Source organism: Pinus tabuliformis, chromosome 7 (genome assembly GCF_031772625.1).
Source record: "Pinus tabuliformis cultivar Carrire ecotype Pingquan chromosome 7, CPIR1, whole genome shotgun sequence".
NCBI lineage: Eukaryota > Viridiplantae > Streptophyta > Pinopsida > Pinales > Pinaceae > Pinus > Pinus tabuliformis.
Window position 1 is genome coordinate 513150910 of NC_142293.1, and position 10151 is coordinate 513161060.

General features: G+C 35.8%; 1 protein-coding gene across 1 annotated transcript; it reads left to right on the plus strand.

Moving 5' to 3' along the window:
* The first annotated feature begins 7377 nt into the window (after positions 1-7377).
* On the plus strand, positions 7378-9907 carry LOC149248316 (mannan endo-1,4-beta-mannosidase 4-like). The gene is made up of 5 exons (XM_089458396.1): positions 7378-7829; positions 7956-8150; positions 8303-8425; positions 8666-8859; positions 9135-9907. Exons 1-5 carry the CDS (start codon positions 7437-7439, stop codon positions 9547-9549), a joined length of 1320 nt encoding a protein of 439 aa, XP_089314522.1. The 5' UTR covers positions 7378-7436; the 3' UTR covers positions 9550-9907.
* Positions 9908-10151: the final 244 nt, after the last annotated feature.

Consider the following 10151-nt stretch of genomic DNA (forward strand, 5'->3'; position numbering starts at 1 on the left):
CATCGCATCCATCACCAAGCGCGACACTATCTAGTGCTTAACGATACGTTATATCATCGCGGTGCGGATACAGTTCTTCGGCGTTGCCTCACTCATGAAGAGGCAGAGCACGTTTTAAATGACTGCCATGCTGGGGCATGTGGCGGTCATCTTTCTGGCATATCTACTGCACATAAAATCTTGCGCGCAGGCTATTACTAGCCGACCTTGTTCAAAGATTGTGTCAAGGCCGTCTGGCAATGCCATCCTTGTCAAATATTCACAAAGAAAATGCACGCCCCTCCAGCCCTACTGCACCTGGTGGTTTCCGTTGGCCCGTTTGCCAAATGGGGGATTGACTTCGTCACCTATAATCCCGTTTCCTCGGCTGGACACAACTATATCATTGTAACTGTGGACTATTTTACGAAATGGGCCGAAGCCCTTCCTAACTACAGCGCTAATGGAGAAACTGCGGTGCTATTCCTGTTTAATCAGGTTATCTGTTGTTTTGTGTACCCAGTACAATCGTTACAGACCATGGATCTCACTTTCAGAACCATATGATGTATGATTTAACGTCGCTGCTTGGTTTCCGTCAAGATCAATCTTCCTCTTACTACCCCCAAGGTAATGGTCAAGTAGAAGCCATAAATGGCGTCTTGAAAACCATGATCCGCAGGTTGGTAGGAAACCATAAAACCAATTGGCACCAAATGTTATATTCGGTGTTATGGGCATACCGAACTTCCGTAAATACTGCCACGGGCTTTACACCCTTTCAACGGGTGTATGGCCTAGAAGTAGTTCTACCCATTGGAGTGTTAGATCCCTTCCCTGAAACTAGCCATTGAACTCCTACCTGGCACTACTGCTGAAGAAGAACGCTTACTATACCTTGCTCAGTTGGATGAAACCCGTCGAGATGCCAAACTGGCACTCGAAGCTCACAAGCGCCGGGTCAAATCCCAATATGACAAAAAAGTTAATCTTCGTTCTTACCAAGAGGGCAACCTCGTGTTAGCCTATGATAAAAAAACACGATCTCTTGGGGGCAGGCACACTCCGATCGTTATGGCTAGGTCCTTATATCGTCAAGAAAGTCCTCTCAAAAGGGGCATACGAATTACAGGACTGGGAAGGAGTCCTGCTCAAGGAGCCCAGGAATGGGCTCTACCTAAAGAAGTATTATGCCTAGTATTGCACTAGGCATATGTTGTGTAATTTTATGCAATTTTGAATAGAGCACTTTTTGAGATATTTTATTTCTCTTTAAAAAATATAAACATCTTCGAGTTTTTATCATTGAGCTCGTTAAATCTATGCAATGATAGTCAGAGCACTTTTTGTGATATTTTATTGCTCTTTAAAAAATATAAACATCTCCGAGTTTTCATCATTACGCTCGTTAAATACATGCAACGATGCTCTAAGAAACTCTTTTTTGATCTTTTTTCCAGCTCATTAAAACAGAAAAAGACCAACGGAGCATTCTTTTAGGCATTTTTTTCTCGCTCTTTAAATCTAAAAAAATCCTGAGCTATGTCTTTCAGCTTGTTAAACTTGATAAAGATGACTCGAGCATTCTTTTAGGTAGTTTTCTTGCTCGTTAAAACTGAAAAATCTTGAGTTTTTGTTACCGGGCTCGTTAAAAATATACGGCAACAGCAAGAGCACTTTCTTTTTTGGGACCATTTCTCACTCTTAAATTGAAAAATCCCCGAGTTTTTCCCCTCCTTCGAGCTCGTAAAACTATGAAGAAGGGATGAGCCGTTCTTTTCCCTCTTTTTCTCGCTCACTAAACTGAAAAAGATACCCTGAGTTTTCTTCATTTGACTCATTAAAAATTTTGATGAAGGTATTGAGTTTGTCATCGCGTGACTCATTAAAAATTCATGACGAAAAACGAGTTTAGTCCGTCGCCTCGTACTCGTAACAAAATGAGGTTGACATCTATTGGAAAAAGGTTTCTCTTTATCTGGGTTCAATAGATTAAAAGACAGAAAAGTAACTGATCTGGGTATCCTATTAATCTTTTGTTGCACTTGGTTAACAACTATGACAAAGGGACCACCATGGAGTCTCACTTTACGATCTTTTCAGATTCTCTAAACATGAAAAGACCACCGAGTTGTCTAGTCTAGACTCTTTAAATTACACAGATAAGATATAAAGTCGTTCTTTTTACGATACTTTTTAGACTCTTAAAACATGAAAAAATCGACGAGTTTTCCTGTCTGGACTCATTAAACTAATCAGATAAGGCAAAGAGTTGTTGTTTTTGCGATCCTTTTCAAACTCTTTAAACATGAAAAGATCGATGAGTTTACCCATCTGGACTCATTAAAAAATCAGATAGGGAAAATAGGTAACACAGCTGTATTCCGTATTTGAAAGCGTGGTTTGGCAGCAATTGTTCCCTTGAACATGGCACTCCCTCAGATAAACCTTCATTTTGATGGCCTCTCAATATGAACCCTACCAACCTATGAGTTTTAGCCTATATACCCTGATGTAATTGCATCTCCATATCCTAACACTCTGTAGTGTTCATGAGTCTAGTGCTGTTTGGTTAAAACTGTTGTCATGCCTTCTATTGTTCAAGGGTCCCCATTTGTTTCCTCTATCAACCGATCATACATATCCTTTCATCATGCCCTCCGTTGTTTAGACCCAAATGCTCAAAAGATTCCTCAAAAAACAAAATCATTCTTGTCTGGTTTCATGTTGACTGATGTAGGACACGTCATTTCCTACCTTTCGATAGGTTTCTTCCTATCGACTTCAACACTCTATCTAGGAAGATAACCCAGAAACACATTTAGTGCCTTGGTACTTGCAGACATTAGTGGCAGGTTACCTTGTGTTTGATCAGGGGTTTTCATTATTGACTCCTGGTTAAGTGATTCTACGAGTGTTCAACGACAAAGAAATCTTTCACACTCACTAGTTTGCATTGTGCATCTTGGAGACCATCACCATTATCGGTGGCCTTCCTCGCATCTGTTAATGGTCTCCATTATTGACTGGTAATCAGATGATTTCGTGCATGTTCGACGTCAACACATCTTATCACATGTACCAATCTATGCTGTTCGGTGAAGTGGAAATCAAGACCTTAGGTAGAGGCTTGCATCATTCAGCCTTGTTTCCTCTCCCAAGCTGCGGATATTTGTTCTTTAGAGACAACTATTTCAGGATGATCTATTATGACACTGGATCTGCTCTGTGCTTATCGACGGCCAACATTGTTATATCTTAGAAGAGAAAATTACTCTGACATAGCTACTGAGCATGGGAATGCCCGACTCAGGACATGATTTTAGCAGTTTATATATATGTATGTTGTTGTATCAAGTTTTCCCTTGCCGCCCAAAGCTTCTCTCTCTAAAAAATTTTGATAGAAAATTACAGTTTTACTAAAGTATTTTGGCCATCGTCTCTGCCTCTGATCTCACACTTTAGGGGGCATCTGTTATAGGACAAAATGACCTCCTCATCAACTCAGAGGTGAAAGACAGCATGACTAAAGGAAAGACCACAATTGCAGGCCTTGAATCCACACTAACGCTGGTTTTGCACTGCTAACCTGCTTTATAAAGCTTGTTACCAAGCATAGAGGAGCGTTAGTCACCCTGCTAACTCAAGTTGTTAGACCAGGGGGAGCGTTAGTGAAACTAAGAGATGTTCAAAGGGACAAGCCAACGAATTCCCTCACAAATATCTAGATATTTATCCCTAGATTTGCTCAAGAAAAGCAGGGAAAGTCCCAAAAATCAAACTATTTGGGGAAATTCCAATCTGAAAAAGAAGGCAAAAGGGAAAGAGCTGGAATAAGAGGCAGGTTCATTGCTTTTGCCCTAATGAACTCTAGAAGGAGCTTGGCAGCCCTAACTCGATTGCTACATAAGTAGTGAGAGGGCCATTGTGAAAGGGGTCAGAGCATTTGAAAGGATAGCCCACTAAGCTGTTGTGAACTGTCATACACTTGAAGAAGTGAGCTGAAAGAGAGAGAGAGAGAGAGAGAGAGAGAGAGAAGAAGGGGCAAGGGAAGGCTGATACAACGGATGGTTGCAATCACTCTTCCATTATAAATATAGAACCGCAGTTGTGTTCCCTACTCCATAGTGTCGGTAACATTGTTCATTAAGTTGTTCATTTCGATACTTATCAAGTTGAGTAGTTTAAGTTGTATACAAATAGATGTTCATTGTGCATTCTTATATTAGTTTTCAATATTGTATGTTGTGATTGTGTTTTCCTTTCCTTTGTGCAGGAATTATCTTGGAACCAGCTTTGAAGGAGTTCTTCTTGGCTACATAGCGATCTCCAAACAAATCTAGAAGGAGACTTGAGGTAATCCTCTTTCCATACTTTGTTAACTTATATTTGATAGATGAACATGTGTATAACTTGGTAGATTTTGCAAATAATCTTACAGTTTGTCGAAGGCCCTGGGAAGGCCTTTGAGGGTAGTTTTCATTCTCCATACACTGTGCATTTTACCCCATAGCAATCATGAAGATTTGTCATCATTCACATCCATCATCATATAATATGAGAGTTATAATGCTCACTGAGCACCCAAGAGTTAGAAATTGAGATTGTTGGATTGTTGAAATTGACATTCTTCTTTTAGAATTTTTAAATTTTTGTTGTCCTTCATAAATGACAAATAATTTCAAAATTTTACAATTTTTTAGACAATATTTTTTGAATTACCCTTTTAGGATAGCTTTGAATCCCTTGGAAGGTAAGGAAGGGTTCAATTTTGATCGTTGAATGTACTTAAGTTAGAAATTATATTTAATTTGTAATTGGTTTAGACTTGATATGTTACGAAATTGATTTCAACCTTTTTAAATCTAGGAGATGCTTCATTATATTCATGTATGACATCCCTAATAAATCATTTTAGAGATGTAAAATGCTAACACCTATTAATTTGGAACTAACTAAAGGCCGAATAACATCAATGACAACTAAGTCAAATGCCCAATAACATTAATGACAACCAATTGAACTAACCCCTTGAACTTAAACATATTATATCTTATCTACTTTTTCATTTTGATTTCCATTTTTCATATCCAACCTTTCTTTTAAAAATTGAGCTTCCACCCATTACGAATAAGACTATGATCACAAAAATAATATATATATATATATATATATATATATATATATATAACATTTGAAAGATTTCCTCATATTACATCAAATACTATTAAAAATCAATAAAAAAATATTTTAGACTCTTAGCTTAGCTATTAAAAATTAAATGACAAATATCTCTTCATAGCATTGATATAAAGGTAATCAATATAAGATTTCCTCTTATTATATTAAATACTATTAAAAATCAATTCAGATTGAGTAGAAAAATATTGTAGACTCTTAGTTTAGCTATTAAAGAATAAATGACAAATATGTCTTCATAGCACTAATATAAAGGTAATCAGCATAACATTTGAAAGATTTCTTCTTATTACATTAAATACTATTAAAAATCAATTAAGATTGAGTAGAAAAATATTGTAGACTCTAGCTTAGCTATTAAATAATAAATGACAAATATCTCTTCATAGTATTGATATAAAGGTAGCCCCGAGGGTTAGCTTAATTGGTCAAGGTCCTGTTGCTAAAACACCTTGCTATTGGGAGGTCACTACTTCATTTTTCCTCAACACCTTCAGGGTTAGGCTCATATTAATTTGACCGAAAATGTGATCACTTCAAGTAAACCTACCTTGATTTTCTAAAAAAAACATTAATATAAAATTATAATCACAATTAAAAAATATATATATAATAATGAAAAAATTGAGAGTTTATCAATTTTAATATTTATATATCATAATAGAAGCAACCAATACCCATCAATCAAGATGTAATGGCCATTTCCATCAATCAGCTATCATGCCTGTATCAAGGACTCTATCATTCATGCATGTTGTCAGGGTCAAGTTTGTCAAAATGCTTCCCTCGATTCCTCGATCAAACATATCCACACACTTTACATAAAGTGAACAGGGTACACTAATGCCAAAAAAATAAAGTTTCAATCTTAACTTTTTGAAAATTATTGTTTATTACACTATTTCCACATGAGAGATCGTGTGGTGGTTGTTGGAAAAAACTGCCACATTACTCCCATTTTAGAGACTTTGGCACTTCATAATGGTGTGGTAGTTGGAAAAAACTGCCACATTACTCCCATTTTAGAGACTTTGGCACTTCATAATGGTGTGGTAGTTGTGAGGAAAAACATTAATGTCATTTTAGAGATTGTGTGGTGGTTGAGGAAAGATGATATAATAATGAATATCATGGATCTTTTTTAAATATTAAAAAATAATATAATAATATTTTTTTTTATTTAAAATTAAATAAAAAATAGAATAGAGAATAAAATTTAAAATTTATCATTTTATATAATTTTCATAAAGCAGTCTTTCAAGAGTATTAGTCTTCATAATAATTCCACCAGCACATTGTACTATATATTATGGACATGACTGAAGTTACCCTGCCTCAAATTCATTTTGATTTCTTTTAAAATTTCCCCATTTATGGATGCTCGAGATGGAATTTGATATTCTTTATGAGGTAGTTTAACCATCATAAAATCAAATAATATAGTAATAATTGGATTTTTGGAATAAATTCTACATGTTTAATAAAATTTCATTATAATTGATATTCTTTATGAGGTAGTTTGACTATCATAAAATCAAATAAATAATATAGTAATAATTGGACCTGTTTAATTTTGGAGTAAATTCCATATGTTTAATAAAATATCATAATTTTATAATGAAATTTTGCAATTTTATAAATTCTAAAATTCTAAATAAAATAAATTCGGACAATCTAATTGAGACAATTGCATTATTTAAAACAATTGCATTATTTAAAACTTGTGAATCTAGCGATTAGTAAAAAATTCCTATCAAAGATTGCATTATTTAAAACTTGTGAATCTAGCGATTAGTGAAAAATTCCTATCAAAATTATAAAAATACTCACTGGAATCTCAGAAAAAAATGTCACAAATATAAAAATACTTACTGGAATCTTAGAACTGTTTTGCTCAAAACCAGACTTAACCATCATCAAATTTCATTAAAATGCTTAAAACTTCTAACAAAATCTAATATAATTCAAATTTGACCGGTGGATTTGATCTCAAATTCCAACCTTGAGGGCCAATGCTAGTCCATCCTGACACATTGAGTGATGAATACGTATTCCCATGTGGGCATTCATGAAATATGTTATGCCATTCTCAGACAATGTCTTCTGGGCCCCCAAAACATGACTGATGCTTCCAGCTTTTCTCCATTATCAACTTTGTATGCTACGTACTAAGTTGTCAGATCTTCACCTCTATATACCCTTCTCTAGTGTGCCATTGAGTCTCAAAGTTTTTTCCTGGTTAGCTGATCTGCTAGCTAATGCAGAGACGCTCATTAAGTAGTTTTCACTTCTTTATGAAGTCCAGAGCTTTTTCCAATCAAGTGGGTGGTGCCATGAAGATGAGACTTTGGGTTCTTTCATGTCTGCTCTTTCTTAGCTTTCTTCAGCAAGCTGCAGCGAGAGGAAGTGGGTTTGTGAGGACAAGGGGCACCCACTTTACTGTCAATGGGAAACCTCTGTTTGTCAATGGGTTCAACTCTTACTGGTTAATGACTGTAGCAACGGATCTAACACAGAGAAATAAAGTTACCTCTGTTTTTCAACAAGCTGCAGCTCATAGGCTTAATGTTGCCAGGACTTGGGCCTTCAACGATGGCCAGTACAACGCATTGCAAATTTTTCCTGGTGTATATGATGAACAAGTATTTCAGGTTTGTGCATGGGGCTGTAAGCCTTCAGGACCTCAACCCATTTTTTTCAAGAGATTTTGCTTTTGGGTGTCTGGATCTGCTGGCATTGTTTGTTTTAATCTGATTTTTGGGGTTGTTTTGGTTCAGGCTCTGGACTTTGTGGTCTTTCAAGCCAGAAAGTATGGTATCAGACTAATACTTAGTCTGGCAAACAATTATGTGAACTTTGGAGGAAAGGCCCAATATGTACAATGGGCTCGCAATGCTGGACAGAATCTCAACTATGATGATGATTTCTTCACCAATCCCACTGTTAAAGCCTATTATAAGAACCATGTTAAGGTAACAGAGTGTATAAATGTCTGTCTCTTGTCTCTTTATATGCGTACATTCCTTTTGTTATGTGTATACACATACATAGACTAATTAGCATACAGTAGCTACACACACAAAGAACTAATCAAATCTGCATTCAACAATGTATTTTCTTGCAGACTGTGTTGACTAGAGTGAACAACATTACTGGAGTAGCCTACAAGGATGACCCTACAATATTTGCATGGGAGCTCATGAACGAGCCTCGTTGTCAAAGTGATCCTTCTGGGAGGACCATCCAGGTCAGATATCACCTTTTTTCTTTGAATCAGAACTGGAAAATGGAAAACAAATGTAATCAGAGATTCAAGCAAGGATGTTAGTTTAAGGTCTCGTTTCTATTGTTGAACACCAGATCTTCTAGATTCATAGTTTGGTAGAGTTCTGTTTAAAATTTTCCTTTCTAGTGATTCATTATTTTAGTAATGATGGTAAGTGTTGTGAGTAAACATGGTAGTGCTTTGACTGTGATGAGCAAACAGGGATGGATAGAGGAGATGGCTAGCCATGTCAAATCCATTGATGGAAACCATCTTCTGGAGGCTGGTTTGGAAGGTTTTTATGGAGAATACAAAAGAGAGATCAATCCCAGCTTCTCTGTGGGCACAAATTTCATCACCAATAACCAAATCAGAGGACTTGATTTTGCAACAGTTCATTCCTATCCTGACATATGGTAAGTCTCCATTTTTTTTCCCATATATAGTATATAGGAGTGATTAAAAGCTTGAGATTGATATGGTTTTGCAAACTTAGATCTGTTCTCTGAACTTCCATCTATATTTTGAGATGTAGGATTTTTATAGAAATTGATTGAGTCACAGCTGGTGCTGCATTCATTCATGTAATCTTATAGGCAGGCAGTCCATTATTATAGTAACAGGTGTTCATTGATTGATGACAATGTTTGAGTTTGCACTAATATATTGAACTGTGATTTGAACTTTAAAGGCTTGCTGGAGCAGATGAGGAGACCCAGCTTTCATTTTTGCAGAGTTGGATAAAGAACCATCTGGAAGATGGAAGCAGGATATTGAAAAAACCAGTTTTGTTTGCAGAGTTTGGGAAATCTTACAAAGACCCAGGATTTCACATGAGTGAGAGAGACAATTTACTTGATGTGGTTTATAAACATGTATATGCATCTGCTAGATGGGGAGGAGCAGGTGGAGGGGCCATGTTTTGGCAGCTGATGGCAGAAGGAATGAGCTCATATGGAGATGGGTATGAGATTGTTTTGTCTGAGAATCCATCCACAACAGCTCTGGTTTCTGGTCAGTCTCATAAGTTGGCTGAGCTTACTCATTTATTTACCAAGATGTATGAGTATAAGAATAGGAGGCAGGTCCATGCACATCACCCATGAAATCCATCAGAGGTTGAGATTGATGGTCAAATTGTGTAAATATTTGGTGAATTTTTGTGTAACTACAAGTGTGTTAGGTAACAAAATCTTTGATTGATGATCTGTAGATCTGTTTGAGTAACATGGGTTCTATAATAATCGTACCCGTTCCATCAGTGGTATTGACTCCATGTGAATGGAAAGGCAGAGTAGGGCCATATATGAATGAATTTCACTCTCGGGAGATGGCTATGGTAATTGTATTTTATCTGTAAAATGGCAATAGTCACCCAAGGGTGTCATGTCAGTCATTTTATAATTCATATAAGTGTATTTTAATTTTATAATTGATATAAGTGTATTTTGTTTGTGTTTTTAATGAGTTATAGTTAAGGTAGGATTATGGCGGATTATATGTATTAATTTATGATTTAATTTTGAAAAATAAATATTTAGTTTTTAATATTATTTTTCAAATATTTTTATTACAGCTTTTGCACAATACAATATAATAGTTGTAATATTCATATTATCGTTAAGATATAATAGTTGTAATATTCATGTTATCATTTTTAGATATTTGTGTAGTGATTTTTTATTATAAAAAATATATTGTTTAACTT